The sequence below is a fragment of the Hippocampus guttulatus genome, chromosome 5 (assembly GCF_054856545.1).
Source record: "Hippocampus guttulatus isolate MCC_2025c chromosome 5, RoL_Hgut_1.0, whole genome shotgun sequence".
NCBI lineage: Eukaryota > Metazoa > Chordata > Actinopteri > Syngnathiformes > Syngnathidae > Hippocampus > Hippocampus guttulatus.
This window is the reverse complement of record NC_141265.1, coordinates 20,020,868-20,041,752: the sequence shown is the minus strand read 5'-3', so window position 1 is coordinate 20,041,752 and position 20,885 is coordinate 20,020,868. Positions and strand designations below refer to the sequence as shown.

Sequence of the window (20,885 nt, the reverse complement as noted above, 5' to 3'; positions counted from 1 at the left end):
TTTTTGGCATCGTTATCTTTTGTAAAGAAGGAAGTCTCGATGCAGTTATGATTTTGTTTTGCAATTTTATTTCCCGAAAGTCCGATTACACGCCCGTGCTCTGAAATCCATCATAAAGTAGCTTGGGTGTCCTAGTTTCCCTGAATGCAACACGCGTAACTGACCTGGGTGACGTCAACCCGAATGAGTGTCGGAGGAGGAGAGCAGCTTGAGGAAAGACATCCACGTCGCGACCACTTTCGCCGTCTTTCTCCCCTTTTCTCTTTTTGTGCCCTTTTTTTCAGAAACATGGAGTCTCAAATCAATCAGAATATCATCAATTTCGGAGCCGGGCCCGCTAAACTCCCCCCACCGGTAAGTTTTAGCATTTTGCTCGCGACGTTAACGATCGCGATAAGAAACAGCAGGGTTAATTACATAGTTCATGAGCGATTTGAAAGACACTTTAGGACATTGTAAAACAACAATAAAAACAGAAAAAGCAGTACGGTCAGAATGATTAGAGAGATAAGTAGGTGTAATTGCAAACAAAATGTGCCATTGTAGACTACTGTATAATTTTCTGCTAAAATGTGTGTGGTTGTTCTAATTGTGCACATACATTGTCTGTGCCTCCGGTGATTTTCTAATTGTGCACATAAATTGTCTGCTTCCCGTGATTGCAAAAAAAAAAGGTTGCTAATGAATGAATGAACAGCAAGGGACACTTTCGCATCGCTCAGCAACAAGCTGAAAACATGCAGCTGAGTTGCATCAGCCTGCCTCCTTTTATTCATGCGGAAACGTTCTGATCCGTTTGCAACTGCCAACTGCACATCCAGGTCTTTTCCACATGACTTGCATGACATGTTTTCTGGAGCAAAAGCCAGTCGTATCACGTGGTATCGAACATCGAGCTGGAATTTTGCACAAAGACGTCAAACCTTGTTTGCAGTTTTACGCGCAGTTGAAATGTGCTTCAAGCAGTGCTTATCTATTATTATTTCTGTTATGCCCATTCAGGATGAAGAAAAGATTTCTCACCCTTCCCAACTCTCCGTTTGCCTATAAAATTGTTACACTTCTGTATAACAAAGAATCCAATATAACATTGCATTAAAACAAAAACAACAGAAAAAACAAGTACAGTATATCACGTGATAACAACTAAGAATAGGTCTATTTGCATCCGTAACAGATAAGATTTGAAGAGCTTCGATTTGCTTGGAAAAATAAAAATAAATGGATGACAGCACCACTGCCACCTATTTAACGTTTCAACCTATTTGCAAGTACGTTCGAAGAGATAGAAAGATATTCGCACGTAGCTGCAAGTACGTTTGAACGTATTTGCAAATACGTTTAAACGTACTGAGCAGGCAAAAATGTTTAGTCCAGTCACAATTCCACGCTTCTCTCATTTTGGGATTAGGATTTTGATTCATGTTTTCATTTTATTTATTTTACTTATTTATTTTTTACAAGTCTTTTTATTTGCCATGTTGGGGATTATTTATTAAAATGTAATTTCATACAAATCATAACAGTAACAATTATTTAAAAGCTATTAGCAGTATTATATGTGCATTTTGCAGTGTTAATGACCAGTTTGAAACTTTTTTTAGTTATTTTTGGAGCTATATATTTTTTGTTTTATAAGAAAAAATCCTTTCCACTGTCATCTGCTATTTTGCAATTCAAATTGAAGTTTTTTGTTAACAGTTTTTGATTGATTGAAAAAACACATTTACAAGTTATTACGGCGGTGTTATTTGACACAATCAAATGGTTATGGTTTGAAATCACTTTTTCCCCGTCATTCGTCGAATGTCAAACTGAAGTGCATCATACTGACTTCGTGTTGTCGTGTTTTGCTTTATTATTATTTTTCATCAGTATATCCCTGATAGTCAAAACGGAACTTTTTTTTGTAACCTTTGTAAAAGACTTTTGGACTTTATGTTGTTAAATGAAGTTTCACCCAGCTCATCGTGTTCTCAACAAAGGCACCAAAACATCTGGTATTTTCCAGGCTCCAGTGTGCAGCCTTATGATGTTTTGTCAACGATTCACCCATCATGATGTTTTCATGACCTCTTTTCTTTGGACACGTGCTGCAGGTTCTGCTTCAAGCCCAGCAGGAGCTCCTCAGCTACAGTGGCTTTGGGATCAGCGTTCTGGGTAAGAAGAAGGGCCCATTTGATTGATTGATTGGTGCTATGGGGACTACAGATCAGTTTGAATATTGAATGTCCATGAATTCATTTACACTGAAATTGCTTTTGCTCTCTCCAGAAATGAGCCACCGATCGCCAGAATTCACTCAGATCATAAACAAGGCAGAGTGTCTCCTACGAGAGTTGCTGTAAGTAGAAATGTGGTACCATTATACATCTTGGCCAAAAAAACAAACAAACACCTATATATCTATATATATAAAATAACCTTTATTTGTCCTACACTCGGGAAATTTGCACGGAAAATCCAGTTTTTCATTTAAATAGGAGACAATATTGTTTTGGATTTTGGTGATCATGTTGACCAATGTAAAAACAAAAAGGAATAAAAATCAGTGATAATTATGATGTTGAAAAATGTATATACACTTTATGAATAAAAATGATGCTTAATCTTACTGCTTTTAAACACAATTTTTTTGAAACAATTATAATTGCACTACTACATAATTAGCCTTATTGTTATTCACTATGTCGAAAAATCTCAAGTCCTGCTTTTTAATTAAATAAGTTTAATAATATATTCAACAAAAAATATTAAAATAAACTATTAAGCCATAAATTTGTTGTTATACTGTACATTTTAACTATTGTTTATAATAATGTTAAACATTATAGTATAATATAGCAATTATTTTAATAAGAGATTAATTTGTCAATTTAATCGATTAACCTGATCAAATAAATCGTTTTGATTTCCATCCCATGATTCAAAACTATGACATTTTTTTTCAATATGACATTGTAGAAAATAGACAAACACGATTTAGGATCCAGTCACTGGCTTGGTCCGTAAGGTGTCAGAAAACAGGCAAAAAATATTTTTCCAAACTAAAAGGCCAATGTTTGATTTTGATTCAACACACACACACACACACACACACACACACACACACACACGTTCAGTTCACTGTCACGGAGGACGACAGAAAATGTGGAGGTCAAAAGTGAGCCGTTGTCACCCCCACAGAAACATCCCCGACAACTACAAGGTGATGTTCCTGCAGGGCGGCGCGTCGGGCCAGTTCAGCGGCATCGCCCTCAATCTGATGGGCCTGAAGGAGGACAACTGCGCAGACTACATCGTGACGGGCACATGGTCAGCGAAGGCTGCCAAAGAGGCTGAGAAATACGGCAAAGTCAACATAGTTCACCGGAAGCTGGACAGTTACACGAGTGAGTGCACACATTTGGTTGTGGTCAGTCCTGCTCTTGAAATATGGAACATGTAACAGCGATGCAAAACATTTTGATGGCTCAGAAGAGAAAAACCTGACCGCGATGTTCTCATCTCAGTTTAATGACAAATTCGCGTAACGTGAAAATGGAGGTCTGCTTCGTTGGCAAAGCTTCTAAACTACCATTTCATTGTTTCTGGCTGCCACAATATGCCCTTCAAACTCTTTATATGGAAGTCAGCACACACCGGCCACCATTTGAAGTGCCTCCGGGGATTAAACAAGAGTGTTCACATACTCTTCTTAACAATCAACCAGAAGCAAAATGTTGCGGCATCATGAGCAGTCTGTTGTGTAATGGGCCGGCACAAGCGGGCTGGCCCAATGAAACAATCTGGAATGTGGGCCCTCTTTCTTCATGGTTGAGCTAATGTGCCTCTTCGCTATCTCGTTGTTACACGGACATTTCCATGTGTGACTGAACACCTCATTTGGTCAAAATAATGGGGGCAAAACCCCCCAAAAAACATTACATTGAAACAAGTTTGACGAAAAGGAAGTCTTTGTAGACATCCAACACGGATTAAGCAACTTCTAAGAGGAAGCAAATGTCTTGACACAATTTTCCATCTTCAAGGTTTTACGCTCAGCAATTCATGTACAACTTGAAGAGTTTCATTTTTATTCTTGTCCATGCATTTTCAACACCGCACCACATTCATTGTTATACACAGAGAGTTAATGTTATGATTTCAGATTGCAATAGTGGTGCGCATCGACCAACATTATTGCGTTTATATGCAAACACAATTTGGTTGGTTTGATGACTTTCTCATTTATGAGATTTTTTGCCTCTAGTTATGCTACACATTTATCAAACCTCCTTACTCAAGCGTGAGGAGGTGAACATCTTTTAAGTGTGACGTTTTCTTCCAGAAATCCCCGAGCCGAGCAGCTGGAACCTCAACCCGGCGGCCTCCTACGTGTACTACTGCTGCAACGAGACCGTGCACGGCGTGGAGTACAACTTCATGCCCGAGACCAACGGGGTGACCCTCGTCAGCGACATGTCCTCCAACTTCCTGTCACGGCCCGTGGACGTTTCCAAGGTGGGGAGACCGACAACCAACATCTCAATCAGAAGAGTCTGTGGAGTACTTGGTGACTTTGCCCCACTCGATTTTTCTTTCAAATACAGTTTGTGTTTTATATTTGATGCAGACTTGTGACTTGGTTGAGCGTTTGAAAAAAAAAAAAGAATAGAAAGATCAGTAGTTACTCATTCAATCTGTGAGTGAAATGGAATTGTCACACCAAAGTGTACCGAAGTAAATGTTCCATTTCTTTGGAACCCGACTGGCATTTCCCGCTTATGCAGCGCAAACAAACGCTCCGTGTCTGGATTGGTGGAAAGTGATTCTGCCGCGTTCTTCTTTTCAGTTTGGTCTGATTTACGCGGGCGCTCAGAAGAACGTGGGCTGCGCCGGGGTGACCGTGGTCATCGTGCGCGAGGACTTGATAGGCCACGCCCAGAAAGAGTGTCCCATCATCCTGGACTACAAAGTGCAGGCCGAGATGAACTCGCTGTACAACACACCGCCCTGTTTCAGGTCGTTTATTAACTATTTTACACAGAATACAAAAATATATTTAAAAAGAAAAAAAAAGCAAGAATCACTGTTTTACATCACACATGAATCTGCGCAATGGAAATCCGGCGCCCGATTCGAACCCTACGCCTCAGAATTGTGAGGCAGATGTGCTTTCCGCTTGGGCACTGTGTTGCTCTCAATTCCCCAGCATCAATATTGCAGCACTCATTTTATGAGACCAATCCTAATCAATATTGTGGTTGTTGAGTGTTTTAAGATGTGTGTTTTCCCATGCGCAGCATCTACATCATGTGCCTGGTTCTGGAGTGGATCAAGAAAAGCGGCGGCGCAGCCGCCATGGAGGCGCTCAACAAGCGCAAGTCGGACTTGGTTTATGACGTCATCGACTCTTCCAACGGCTTCTATGTGTACGTTTTCTCTCACGCGCTTTGGTGTTCTATTGACAGATACACCACGATATCGGCGTTGTCGGGCGCCATCCTTGCATTCAGGGAATTAGGGGAAAAAAAACACACACACACAAAAACACCAGTCATCCGATTTTAACAAAACAGACGTACTCAAATGTATCCAAGATAACTCTTCTCACTTTTTATTGCCCTAACTTATAAAAGGTATGTGTACGGTACAGTTAATAAAGGTTTTATTATAAGAATTAAATCTGAACAAATTGGAAGTTGGCAAGCATTCTTTAATGGATTTGGCTCAGTCGGCTCTCCCATAAAATTCTGCGGGCCCAAAAAGGCCACAAATGAAACTTAAATGAATAAACGTCTGTCAAAATGATAATCTGTCTGATGTATTTGTTCTCTTCACCCCACTAGGTGTCCGGTAGACGAGGCTTGTCGTAGCCGCATGAATATACCTTTCCGCGTGGGGAAGAAAGAGGGTGATGATGCCTTGGAAAAGGAGTTTCTCAATGGGGCCTCCAAACGTGGAATGATCTCACTCAAGGGACACAGGTTAGCATTTTCCCACTGTTACCAGTTATGTCCCAACATGAGGGCTGTCTATATGTACACAGATCCACGTAACAAGGTATCCCTAAAACAAAACAAAAAAATACTTCTTTTTTTTTTGTACGATTGACAGCTGCTACCGTTGTGACAACGGTTTGTCTCCCCCTGCAGGTCGGTCGGAGGTATCCGTGCCTCTCTGTATAACGCTGTAACCCTCCAGGACACCGAAGCTCTGGCCAAGTACATGAAGGAATTCCTAAAAGAACACCAGTGAGCCGGGCTCGGATAACTTTCCACTTAAAAAAAAAAGAGAAGAAAATCTCACATTGAAATTGTGGTTATGGACCAAAGGTGGCTGTAGATGACATTGAGTGTTTGATGCTAACCCGTTCTAACATGAAGACGCACGCTTGGCTGATCCATTGATGTTGTTTTAATGTAAATACCATTCCTAATTGTTGACATGGTTAACCCCCAGAATACAGAAGTCTTTATTCTTCCTGGTGTCATTTGTTGACTCCGTTCCCATCAGGAAACGTGGCGAAACCGGAGAGAAAGATGAATTTATTGAATTTGCCTGCAGGTGGTACTGTTGAGTAAGAAATCTACATGAATCGAACAGACTTATCAGTTTTTTGTTTTGAATTGAATTGAATACAACTTTATTGTCAAATGTGCTGTATTCTATACGGCACAGATGAATTTTGTTTGTTTGTTTTTTTGCAGGCGGGAAAAGTTACGAACAACGCCTTGTAAAAGTGCATCAAAGAGACATGCATTATTTAAATCGTTCTCCTGGTGTCTTAATGTCTGAGACTTGCGTTCAAAAACCTCAAAGATGAAAATGTCACAAAAAATATATACAGTATTCTGAAATGATACACACACACACGCTTGAAAGTGTCTCCTTGATTTCCTCTTTTTTTTGCATGTTTGTCATACTTAAATGTCAAGGACAACACAAGCAAACACTAGATGAGGTTTTTAAATTAAGGTGTCTGTTATTAAGAGAAACAAACATTCCAAACCCACAGGGCCTGATGTGAAAAAGTGATTGCCCCTCTTAACCTCAAGACTGGTTGGGCCACCCTCAGCAACAACAAACAATCCAAATCAACCGTTTTCTGTAAATGGCAATGAGTCTTTCACATCTCTGTGGAGATATTTTGGCCCACTCTTCCTTACTGAATATCTTTAATTCAGCAACGCTGGAGGGTTTTTGGGCATGAATGGCCTTTTGAAGGTAATGCCACAGCATTTCAATCAGATTCAGATCTGGACTGCTTTTTTTTAACCCATTCAGACATTGCCTTGCTGATTTTTTTTGTCATTGTCATGTGGAACCCAAATGCACTCAAATCACCAGTGAAAACTGCATTTTATGTATACTTCACTGATTGCTTTACATTGGTTTGATCTTAAAAATGAAAGTGGGGAAACTGCCCCCCTCCTAAAAAAAGGAATTTTAAAAGGGGACAACTTCTTTTTTTAATGGTGTTGTATATACAGTACAGTACTGCACTCTATACATGTGGTGCGGTTTTGAAGTAACAGCAGAGGTCAGTGTTCACTTGTCAGACAGGTGCCCACTCGGCACAGATGAACTACAGTATATATATACACACACATACATATATATATACAGTATATATATATATATATATACTGTATATACACACACACACATTTTAATAATTTTGTGAAATTGGATATTTTCCCTAGCTGATCTCACGGTGCGGTGGTGAAGAATCACTGCTCTGATAGGTCATCTTCCTCAGGGAAAAAAAAAACGTTTTTGACCCCGCATCTAAAAAAAAAAAAAAAAGAAAACGGAGAAAAGATGAGAGTACGCGGGCGGGCTTTGCAAGGCGAGTGGGGTTAGAGTAGAAGATGGGAGGTTGTGACGGGATTGTGTGGCGATCGGTGTGTTGTAGAGCCGCGCTAATGTGAAAGCTAAAGCCAGTGTTAGGCTGCGGTAAGGCGGTGGTAATGAAAAACACCAGGGAAGACAATATCAAACGACTCCTCTACATCCTGCAGTGGAGATTAGCCGGCAGCAAAGGAGCGGGCCCCGGCTGGGGGAGAAGTGGAGGCAGGCTTTGGTCCTGCTGATTGAGTCTCTTGTCAAGAGCGACATGCTCGCACTGGGAAAAGTTACCACTGTGACTGACGCCTTTTATACGCTCCATTTCACAATACGGATACGCACAACTATGTTTTGTATAGATACATCCTTGAGCGGGAAACGGCCCACAACATTTTAAATTAACTACTTTATATCATCACACTATGGATTGAAGATCACTATGGGAAGACATTAGTCATGCTTTCCCTGTATCACTATCTTTTAAAAAAAAATCATAACAGGGTGGCACAACTGCGTGTGTGTATGTGTGTGTGTGTGGGGGGGGCGTTCTGAGAGTGTCCATTTCACGCCACAGTTGTACTTAGTCCATGTTCAAGACTCAAGTTGCATTTAAAGAGAATGAAAGGATTGATTGGCTCAGATTGAAGTCAGCTGTGACCACTCCCACAATGGCGCAGCTCTTCTTGACGTGACGTTATCTCTAGGAGACGTCACCATGAAATGACATCAAAGAACCATTGTGTCATTTTCCCCAAATATTCCCCCTCCCTTTGCCCCGCCTTCCTTCCCTGTCAATCGATCTCCCCGCATCTCTGGTAGTAGGCACAGATCAGTGGCTCAAGCCACCGCTTTATTTTGATATGAGCAAGAAAAAAAGGGCCGCATGTTTTCCATGTCAATCAAAACTGAGCTTCATTGTCTTTGTAAAGGCATCATTTTTTTAAATGCAGCTTTTGAATGAGATATCATAAGGTGTTGTGCGGGTGCACCAAATTCTGTGACCAGTGATGACATTTTACGGGCACCCAGAGTTGCTATCACTGTCGTGGCATTCATCTCATCTCCACTTTAATCCAGCCATTACTATTGGTGACGAGATAAACAGATGACTTGCGAGAAGGCAATTTTCTTCAAAGCGCCGACTTACTGTATTTTGCACCGTGCGCGCGCGCACGTGCGCGCGTCTGTCTGTGTAATAAACCCATCGCTCCATGCGGCTAATCTTGTTAGCACCCGGTGCACCCCGTTCCACCGTGGCTCCTTTTAATTGCCCGCGTGTTATTAATGAGCGGAGAGTGGGGAAACGGCTCCTAATTAGCTTGTCTCCTTGTGCAGCCATCTCAAGTGAAGCGATTTTCCTAACACGCCTGGGATAATTAGAGCACTTCACTTGTCCAAGTATTTATCTAAATCACAGAGCAACAATTAGAGCGTCATCAATTAGCAGCAGCGCGCCATTGATGTGAAGTGTTATGATGTCATTTTGCCACAACTGACTTATTCGTGGTATGCTAAGCAAGAGAGACTGCTTAACTGCACGCATTCCACCCTTGTACAAATATATTGAGATTATTTGATCTACTGGTGACTGCATCTTTACCCAGATAGTTGATAAAAAGTCATTGTTTCCCTTCAAATTGTAACATGAAATGAAACATATTTATTCCTGTAAATACAAAATGCCTGTGAAACACAATCATCTTTGTCTGTTGCTCGCAGGAATGCTTTGGGGTGTCATTTTTATGCTGTATGTTTAAATGTGGTATTCCTCAAGGTTCTGTACTGGATCCTCTAGTTTTTAGGCACTTGGGGTCCTATTTTTGAGCCCAGCCAAGTCGAGTGCAAAGTGCCGTCGAACTGTGCGCATGAGGGGACTCTTCTTTCTTTAGGTCATCCCTGGCCAATCGAAGCTGCTCTCATTCCTTTTAAATTCAGAAGAGGCACATGGCGGAAGCTAAAGGGGGCGCTGGAGTCTGTGCAGGAGATTGGTGTGCGCAAAGTACTTTCATAAGGGACTGCAGAAAGATTTCATCCTGTGGATGATTTAAAGTCGGCTTCTTTGAAGCAGGGACTTGGAGACCGCCTTCCATCCCTGATCGTGTGTCTGTGTGTGACTTGCCCTGGCACGAACCTCAAGATGCGCCAGTTTGCACGCCAAGCGCACGTGTGCCGGTTTATGGTGTTTCACATGACCCCCTTTCTTTTAATTCAGCTTCATTTAACTTCATAGCCTGGAAATCGTGCCCCTATTTATCCCTGAGGGTATCACCCACATGGATAAATACACCTCGACCGTTTGTCGCCACGTGGCTGCTGTAAAGCTGTCGATGTTGGTGGAGAAAGCACTGCAATTCAAAATTGTCTACAGAAGAACCGATCGTGTGATACACAGTGGTCCCCGCATATTCTCAGTTCTGTTAAATTCACCTGTTCATAGATTTTTTTGTTTCTGTTTCTGATTTACTGATCCCGGCTAATTTTACAACACTATTTTACTGTATATGAGGAAGCGTTTCAGAGTCTCTTAACCAAAAAAACAAATTAAGGTAAAATATATATTACAGGTGGCTGGCGACCTGTTCAGGGTGTCCCCCGCCTACTGCCCGAAGACAGCTGGGATAGGCTCCACCACCCCTCGCGACCCTCGTCGTGATAAGCGGATCAGAAAATGAGTGGGTGGACATATTGCAGGTTTTGAATAGTTAAAATGCCGTTTCGACAAGTGCTAATCAGACAAAAAATAATAATTAAGCTGAAGTGGACCATTTCTGCTTTCCACTTAGCAGCTCCAAACGTCACAATTAAAATGTGAAGATTTAACTAGATCCATTCAAGCTTTTAAGTGTGTGCGAATGTGCATATGCGAGTGCGTGTTACTGCGTGAGGCACCATCATATGACGAGAGATCAGTGACGGTGTGCTACGACAAATTTAATTTGCACCTACGGCTAAGTGAAATGAGTGAGGGAAATCTTATGGGCCGAGACTAATTGCTGCCAGGTGATTCGCGTGCGCGTGTTTGCGCACGCCTGTCGGTCTGCCAACGTCAATACTTGAGTGAATATTTAATGTGCATGTTTATCTGTGTGTGTCTGTCGGTGTGTGATAACAGAATGTTAGCAAAGACTGTGGAGTTAATGAGCTGGTTTTTTCCCTTTTTTTTTGCCACCAGGAGAGGAATGAAAAAGAAGTGCACACAATTGTGTGGCTAACTTGTCTGTGTGTTGTGTTGTGTGACAATACAGCGCTGAGCCAAGTCAAATGTAATGATAGTGGACAGGGAATGCTTATGGAGTGAAATGAAATAAAAAATGAACTTGCACACTTAGAGGATGTGCAAATTTAATACAAATGGCAATATGAAATTCTCCAATTTAACTTCATTTGAAAATTGTTATTTATTTACTGCAAATAATGTCACAACCCCAAGATTTGTGAGTGAAATTGAGATAATATCATCATTATTTGATGATGTGCTGCTCATTCTGATATGCACACTTTGGCCACCTCGGGAGTGTTAATACAGATATATTGTACTGGAGGCTTGTCAGTTTGGCTTCTCAGTACGGCAGGAATATTGGTCATTCCTCGCTGAGGATAAAGAATACAGGGTGAGCCAAAAGTAAGATGACAGGTCATGTTGGGTGTCTCACTGTTTTGGATAGGTATATGGATAGTGTGGATTGTGTCAACAGACAATATGTATCCTAATTTTCTTTAAAAAATATATAGTATATATATATATGCCTATGGAGAGTGCACGGTTAAAATGAAATATAAATGTATTTGGATCACTGGAAAAAATGCCCGCCCCCCCACCACCCAAAAAAGGTAGAGGCATAAAACTTTTGAAATGTTTGTGTTTACTCACGTGATGTAGTGCTGTAGTGTTTCCTCCGGACGCCTGTGTCCTCAGCAGGGAAACCTCTAAATTGGAAAGCTAAGCCTTTCATAAAATTTAATAAAGCGTGTTTTGAGGCTCGGGGGATGTGGTATTAGTGACGGCAAACCACTGCTGACTGTTCCCACCAAATCACATCATCATAATGAGCCCGTGGCGTGGGAGTCAACGCTACCGATTTAACCAAACCCCGCGCCCACCTCCCCCTGCGGCGTTTTGTGTTGTCTTTATCCTTCCTCTGGCACAATATGGACATCTTACCTCCACTGGCTTCTCCACATTGGGTATCGGGGGGCTGGGGTTGGGAGCATTGTTTAAACGTCGCCGGCCAGTGTGGACCAGACGGGGGTTATTTCTCATTTCCAAAAGATCACAGGCGCTGTAAATGCTGCGACGGCACGCCGTGAATGCCAACGGCGGCGTGATTGGCAGCTTGACGGCGGCGGCAGCATTTGCATGGCATTTAGCCGGGCGGGCGACGGCCACCCCCAACACCTAGGTGGGTAAATAAAACGACTTGTCTGTTCATACGCACACGCGTGCAATCTTGCTCCTCGACAACCGACCAACCGTCTTGGCCTGTCTAAGCCTAGGCCACGAGCATAATTGAGTGGCATTTAAGCGCAGCGAAGGGACACCTATTAGTGGTTTACATGATCTGACAATCATTCGGTACAATTACAGTTTACCCACGCTCCCCGAGCTCGGCTTCGAGCGATGCAAAATTATCTGTAGTTATGGAAATGTCAAATGTGAGTGTTGGAATTGAACAGATCGTGAGTCATTTCTGCAATTTATGGTCTGAATCAAAGCAATATAGAGAGGGCTGGGCCTGATAAGGACAAAGTCATATACAGGCCTCGTGAAAAGGAAAAAAAAAGTAAGGATCTGAGAAAAATTAACTACTTTCCATCATATTTGTTAAAACATGACAGTAGTACCTTAGTGAAATAATCTGGGGGGGGGGGCATAATCCACCATTTTGCTTGCAGCTTTACCTTTTAGCTTGAGCTTCAGGATGTTTGCTGAAACTATGGAGGGATAACCAACGACGTAAAATAAAAATGCAAACAAAACAAAACAACTTCTTTGGCAATCGCAGCGCACAAAACCAGCAAACAGAGGCAGAGGTCGCTGAGAAGTTGGATGTGGAATGAGCAACATTTCTGCTTGACAAGTAAAGTTGTCACTTCTTTTTCTTTTGAAGTGATTAAAACTTAAATTGGCTAACAATGCATTTAGTATTGTATTTACTCTCCATTACACATAATGGTACAGTTAGATGTGCTATCAATGCAGAAGCTGTGGCTAATGTCGCCTTGTTTACAATGCTAATGCTATCTTACTTTGGTAGTGCTTCTATTTTGGTGAAGTTGGATTTGCGTTCCCTCTGACTCTTTACCACAGCTGTTAGCGTTAGCACGCAATTTTGCTCCCGCCTTTTAGTTTAAGTGACGTGTTCTTCAAGTATTGCATCCAAACAGTTTTATTTTCAAATTCATGATTTGAATAATCCAGAATCATCATTTTATTAACAGGTGGATACGAATGGTAAAAAGCTGGTTTACATGATAATAAGCGAACGCTAACGTGTGTCTGTATTATGATTATTTTTTTAATCTCCATATGAATCAACATGAGTCTTTTTATCCTCCATTTTTTTATTTCACTCTGTTCAACCGGGGTGTCAGAATTCACATTAAGCACTGCGGGACATTTTATTTTTCTAATATTTTATCTGACTGAACACCGATTCACCGCACCGACACTTTTATTCACCCGGAATAATTCGGAAATGACAGCGGCGGCGGTGACAGCGAGGCAATAAGAAAAGTCGCAGGTAAGAAAAAAACAAAACTTGTCAGGGAAACAATAAATCAATAAGCCTCGCCAACACATCCCGGCCGTCTCCTTGACACCTGAAGCTCATTAAACGCAGCCTAACGTCAACTTAGAAGAAAAAGAGTACACAGAAGCTCACCATTTCGCAGCCTATCACAGTAAGAGCTGCGGAGCAACCTTGATATATTGTATATACTAGAAATAAATATGATTGTCCTTTAATCTGATTTTATTATACTGGGGACTCCCGCCGGCGGGCCTTCTGAGGGCTGATGGCGTGTAATGTTATTGCAGGGGGTGGGGGGTGCGCAGCGTGTTTCATATCCCCTTCTTGACGCTGTTTTATCGTGTCAGGGCCATTATTGTTTCTGCTGCTTTCTGCATTTATATGCACCCGTGTATATAACTTCATAAATCAAGTTATTGCGCTGTCTCTGTTTGCATATGCGTTTGCACATCCCCGGTGGTTTCTCCGGCTCTGCTACGGCTGCTAATTTCTGCTCCTCGACGTACCGGCATCCTTGCAGGCAGGGTCGGTCGGCTCAAGGAGTAAGATTGCTCAGCACCTGCATTGGGCCTGACGACCACTAGAGGGGCCCCAAGAGCAATTAACAGTTAACAGGTATTTTTTTTCTTTGAGTAGAGGGAGGATTAAGTAGTTTCGCTAGTTTTCACTAAAGCGTTCACGCGTGTTTACGTCATTTCAAAGTCAAATGACTCAACTTCAGATTTACTTGGCACATTGTTTCAAGTACCTCTAATCGATTATCTAACTTTTCCTGTAAAATGGTCCTGTAAAATGAAAATAAATGTCTCCTAAATGTGACAGAGCACAGACAAGAGTGTTGTAAATTACCATGGCAAATTTGAACATAGAAACTGCCATGTATCTGAAATAAGGCTTTAGAATTGCAATATACGCTCTGTCATGATGCGTGGTGTTGTTGACTTTGTTTGATGTTGATTTAGTTTTGTTTCATGTTACGTCATGTTTTTCGGAGTCCCTCGTTCATGTCTTGTCAACGCAGGCTTTTGTTTCCATCTCTTCTCGGCAGCCATGTGACCTCCAGTGAGCCTCCTCCAGCAACCTGTGCCTTGTCCCGGTGTGCCTTGTTGTCTTGTCAATTCGTATTTAATTCCCTGCTTTCTTTCAGTTGTGGTGGTTTCATTATATGTCACGTTTCCTGTCAAGGTATGTCCCCGTGCCTCACTTTCCTGCTTCCCTGCCTTGCCATGTTCTTTGCGGAGGACAAAGAATATATGCCTGTGCGTTTTGTTATGTTATACCTTTCATGTCCGCGACACATTCTTTACTGAGGATAAAGAATATATGCCTGTGAGTTTTCTTATGTTGTCTTTCTACATGTGTTGCTTAGCTGTTTTCTTTCAGATCGCCGCCAGCATATAATTTTGCTTCGGGCCCATGAACTGGTGGGCCACCTCTGCTTGCAGGTTCTGCTCAGTTAATGAAGCAGACATATTATTCCATCCTTTTGTGTGTGTGTGTGTGTGTGTGTTTGTGTGTGTGTGTGTGTGTGTGTGTGCGTGTGTGTGTGTGTGTGTGTGCGCGCGCGTGCGTGCGCGCCTGCTGGACGGCATTGCCAGCTTGCATGGCTGCTGTGCACTCAGACTGAACTAAACGCTCTACACATCATTGAGCAGCATTACCAACCTCTCCCCGCTCATCACACTCACTGAGTGCGGCAGGTGTGTGTGTGTGTGTGCGCGTGAGTGTGGGTGTGTGTGTTTGCGAGCGTGTGTGTTTACAGGACTCAGCTAAGTAGAATGTCAAATAAATCAAACTGTCTGTCCCCTCCTGCATTACTCCCCCATCACTCGTCGACGCTCATATTTTTTACCACTTTTCTCCCACCATCACGCTCTCTCTCTCTTTGCTTTGTGTCCTGTAATTCTCTCTTTAAAGCTCATGGGGGTGTTATGTGTCCCCCCCCCCATACATCACTGTCATCTGCAGATCAGAGTTGTGCATAGATACTCTTGCAATGCTATGATGCTATTTTTGTACACTCGTGTGTATTTGCTACACCTGCATCAGGTATTACAGTATGTCCGCATGCAGAGCGAGCAGACTTTCTGTCCGATGTGCTTGTCCTGCTGAATGGTGGCTGATTGAGACACATGGACTGGCTTTGTGCGCTGATCTTGTTGCCATTGATTACCTATCAGAGTTTTTGATTGCATGCAGGAAGTAATTCTTTTAAATAGGCCCTAATGGCCTCCAATCTGGGCTGATGATGCCCTCCGAGAGTCCAATTGCGGGTCCATTTAGACCCTTTCAGACCTCTCGGTGTACATTGTGAGAACCTTTCCCATAGCTCACTGCACAGTTCCGTGACCTGCATCATGTCGCCTCCTTATGACTGAGCATTACTATTCCAATGCCATGTACATAGGCTTGTGTATGCTGTAGATTTTTTTTTGCACTTATAAAATATATTCTATGTGAATTATAATTTGAGGATCATAAAGTTGACCGTATTCATTTTTGCCTATATATATATATATATATATATATATATATATATATATATATATATATATTTATTTATACTGTATATATATATTGTTATCATACTTGGATCGCAGATTATTCTGTGTATCGCCGGATTTGGCGGTGATGATTTTTTCCGCACAGGCTTTACTGCAGAGCAAAGCGCAAGCCAAGAAGAAGGAATATGTCAAAAACAGCGAATGTCCAAAGTTTGGGATCATTTCACGCCTCATAAGAGAAGCTAAAGAAGAAATGCGCTTTTTGCAAAGCGCAACTGCCTGAAGGTACACAACTGCACATCGAAGGTAAAGTGGACGCCGTTAGCTAATTTCATATTGTGTAGTTTATTACTACAAGGTAGCACGAATTGTTCTCCCTCCACCCATCGAAGAATAGACACAGCGGCCAGTGAACTTTCAGTCGCTTTATTTAACAAAAGTAACCAAATAGTTAGGATAGTAATAGTTACAAGTACGTATTCGCACACAAACTGCCCTCTGCTGCAACAATTAAGTAATGGTTAGCCACGTAACAGTCGGTCATTTGAGGTAGATACAAACAAACAAACAAAAAAACGTGCTTCAATGCGGTCACAGGACCCTGAACAAAATAACTGCATATTAAATTGCAATTGCAATAATGATGAAAAAAATGCAATTGGGTTATCTTTCAAAATCGTTCAGCACCAACAAACAGTAACATAAATGTCAGCCCATGACTCGCCTGTCACGCAATGCAGTTCTAGGAAGACACGTTGACCGGGATGATTTAGGTTCCGAAAAGTGAACAATGCAGTTTAGGGTGAAGGTGAAGCAAGCGATTGAGGAGGTGTAACCCCGCTTTTAAATGGACGTGACAAGAGCAGGTTTCTAACACGCACCCCCTAAAAAAAAAAAAGAAGAGGGGTGGGGGGGAAGGTGATGTGAGAGGAGAGCTTTGACAAATCTGTTGAGGATAAGAGAGAGCAGGCCCGGGAAGCGGGGGGTCGCTCGATCATCAGAATGTCGGGCCGTGTTATTGTAGTCTGAATTGGACAGCAGCGGCGGGGGGAGCACGAGAAGGACAAGGAGGAGGAGGAGGAGGGACGCAGCAGACAGGAAGAGGGCTCGCCGTCTAATCCTCCAATTTTCTTACATTACGAACCCCCAACCGCCCCACCTCCCTCCTTATCCCCACCTCTGCCGACAAATGAAACTGGAGATGGCGACGGCTTCTTTCCAAGATTGACTTGCAGGAGGAAAACACACATCGGGAAAGAGGAAGCAAGTCGGGGACCTGCGGCATCTCCGGCAACATAAATGGAGCCACAAGCCCTCAGTGAACCCCTTCGTGGATGGTCCAAAGCAGGTTTCTGTGTGTGCGTGTGGGGGGTCTATTTTCTTTATTTGCGACATACATTTGTGTCAGTAGCAGCTACACAAGAAGCCTTTCAGCGATCAATAACTTCCTGCTGATAAAGGGAACAAATCAGATGACGGCATATTAAATTAAGATATCGTTTTACGTTCTCATTGATGGAGCACGCTTGAGAGTTTCATGGGCACTTTTCTTCTTCACTTGCTTGTTGCAATCATATGGTCTGTTTTTTTTTTTGTTGTTGTTGTTTTTATTTGTTATGATTATTTTTACCTTTATCTCCTCTTGGGGTCAAATGTGACTTGTGCTGACATTTGACAGCAAAACAACAAAAACAAACAGTTCCCCTTCTAGAACACAACATTTCTGAGGTCTCTCGAGCAAGGCAGCCAACTGCCCAGCTGGCAAGTTTTCCACTCCTTCGGCCTGTCACGATTGGTTTTCTTTTGGTTCATTTTAGAATAATAATAGTCATTTGACGTCCAAAGAACCACCACGCAACGGCTCAATATCAATCGTGCACTTCATTTCCAGCATTTAACTGCAGCGGGGAGAGCAAAAGCAGTGTTAACAACGGTTCCGACATGGCTGCTGTGCGACTCTCCCGGCTGCTAGATTGGTTCACATTCCAGTCACCTCTCGTTGGGCGAGGCAGAACCCTGACTGAGCGGGACTAATTTGCCATGCTAATGAGATGGCACCAGCAAACACAGCCAGCTGGAGACCAGAGTAAATGATCCTGTCATCGGGCGAGAACACAAACACGGCTACCCGCTAATTAGCGCGCCTCCGCTCGCCTGGATGACATTCCTGCCGGAATCGAAAGAACGGCGAGGAAGAACAGAGGGCCGGGTGGTGGAAATTGGACGCAAAGGCAGCTTATATATTTTGCAGCGTCGGGTGCTGATTCGTCCTCCTTTCATTTTTTTCCTTTTTTTTTTTTTTTCGATGCGCCGTGCGCTGAGGGGTGTGTGTAGTGTGCCATAAGAATAAGGCGAGAAAATATGCTAAGCAGACAATCAAGGTGTACTCCCTGGTGCTAAACAGCCAATCATGGCGGCCCCAGCGTGTGTCACTAGCCAGCGGGATGCAGAATTAGTCCTGGTTAGCGGCCAGGGCCCCGCCGAGTGGCTGATTAGCCTTTTGGATGGAAGAGGAGACAGGACGGGGAAAAGTCTGTCTGCTGCCATGAGGTGACCCAGACGAAGGACTTTTTGATGCTAGGGAAAAAGTTGCTTAACCCTTCGACTGCAGCAGATATGGATGTGGCTTGACTTTATTTGAACGACTGGATTGCACTGATCCTCACCCCCCCGCCTGAAGTGCGACACCTCTTGTGCTGAGATGGGCTGTTGGAACCTTGACGCAGAGTAAGCGTGTGCCTCTCGGTTCACGCACACACACGCGCCATGAAAATGGCCATCTATTCTTTCCTTGACATGCATTATGTCAACGGAGACCTCTGGAAAAAAATGAACATCTCGAAAAATTTGAACATAATGAGCGCCATCTTTGTCAACGACAATGAATGGAAAGGCCAATCATTGTGTTTAAATGAGGGACACAATTATGAACAATAAGACCAAAAGTATCATTTGACTTCTCAAAACGTAACCTCATTGGTGTCATTTCTACACCACGGTCGACGCCACGTGACTGTTAAGCCACCACACACACACAAAAAATCATTTCGTGACAATTTCTCTCGAGGTGTCGACTGGCATCCAAATGAAGCAATGAGGTTTTTCGATTGGTCAGCCAGCACCCGTCTCCAACATTTACAAGTACGAATCATTTCTGCACCTCTTTTCAGCCTCGACGTTTGGTGCGAAAGTTGCTTGTATTGTGTGAAGCAATAAACAGCACTTGTGACTCCAAGTGGTCAACTTCCACCACGAGAAGTTACTTTTTTTTACAACTCCAAGTTACTTTTGGTACAACTCCAAATGTCTTTTCGGCAACTGCTGGTTACTTCTGCTAGAACTACAACAGTTCTCTTGGGCAACTGCAAGTTCGTTTTTTTGCACCAAATTGACATCCATATTTATGACGACTCTCAGTTTACTTTGTTAACTGTCAAAGTAAATGTCAAACAAAGAGAATACACATTGTGTATTTAAAACAACCACATCGTAGGGGTGTGCATCACTCCAATAAATATATGCATCTCGATACGTAGGGTGTTATATCATTCAAGGAAAGTTTGATTTTAAAGTGGATCAATTTCATTCCGAGGATTACAATTTGATTCGATATCGGCTCAGTTCAAGAGGAAATGATGCAAGTTTCTTGTTGTCATTTTTTTTGTATAGGTACATATGACATACTATTGTATATGAAACCCACTTTAGATATCTATTTTTTGGGGGGGCAGGACATGCCCTCCTCCAATACGATTGGTGCTGCACCCAGGCATAAAAGTAAATGTGAAGTTCAGTATGTATGATTTGGCTTTGGATACTTTAACTCTCATTAATGCTCTGAAATTATTTCATTCGTGTTTGTTTTCAGGAAATTATTTTATATTCTTTGAAAAAAAACTGTCTTTTTTGGGGGCTTGGAACGGAATAATGGCATTTGCATTCATTTCAATGAGGAAACATGATTTCAGCGACAGTATGAGTGGTTTTGGTCACCGAATGAAAATCACTCGCATTTCGAGGCAGTAAGGTTGATGTTGTATTTGAGGGGCGGGACGACTGAGCACCAGATGCTGATGATCCCCGAAGCTCGTGACTGTGATTAAGCCCACCCTTAAATGGCATACACACAATGCCACACGTACACGCGTCGCTTTCACTGTGCGGCGGCAGGATTAACCTGCTGCCGGCGGAGTAAATCCAGTGCTGCCTCCGCCTCGCCGTCTCCCTGTCTGGTTATCCCTTCGTACAAGCGCCGCGCTCAAAGGGGACGACCGCCGGGGATTAATGACGTGTTAAGGGAGCGACAATGGAGGATTTAGATGCAGTTTGCAGTAAGGACAGGAGATTTGAGAACACGGGCCACCGGTTAGTGCTCACTGAAGTATAATTTGGTCCCAGCAAACCCGCCCGCCCTCCACACACAAACACACACGCACAAATGCACACAAAGCATGATGGACAGGTCATGTATTATTATCTTTGCATGCGCCGAGAGAATAGTGCGGTGGCAAGCTGGTCCTATAGTAAATACACCTTCAGAACCCTGCTGACCTTAAACTCAACAGCAGCCACCCCCGGAATCAACTGGAAGAGCCTACGTATTGTTTTCAGATGTTGACATGTTCTTAAACGGGGTGCACACAAGCCGATTTGTAAAAGGTACGCGTCCCCACTCATGCCGAGGGGGAAAAAAAAGACCCGTGCTTCTATTGTTCTTGTAACGTTTAATGCTAATGACCACAATATCTCGACAGACAATGGGATTTAAGTTGTAGTACCAAGACGGACCCGTGAGAGG

General features: G+C 42.7%; 1 protein-coding gene across 1 annotated transcript; it reads left to right on the top strand.

The window, feature by feature from the left end:
- The first annotated feature begins 247 nt into the window (after nt 1-247).
- On the top strand, nt 248-6,853 carry psat1 (phosphoserine aminotransferase 1). The gene is made up of 9 exons (XM_086110500.1): nt 248-354; nt 2,100-2,160; nt 2,275-2,344; nt 3,187-3,392; nt 4,331-4,503; nt 4,835-5,004; nt 5,286-5,414; nt 5,832-5,969; nt 6,138-6,853. Exons 1-9 carry the CDS (start codon nt 289-291, stop codon nt 6,238-6,240), a joined length of 1,116 nt encoding a protein of 371 aa, XP_085966626.1. The 5' UTR covers nt 248-288; the 3' UTR covers nt 6,241-6,853.
- The last annotated feature ends 14,032 nt before the right edge of the window (nt 6,854-20,885 follow it).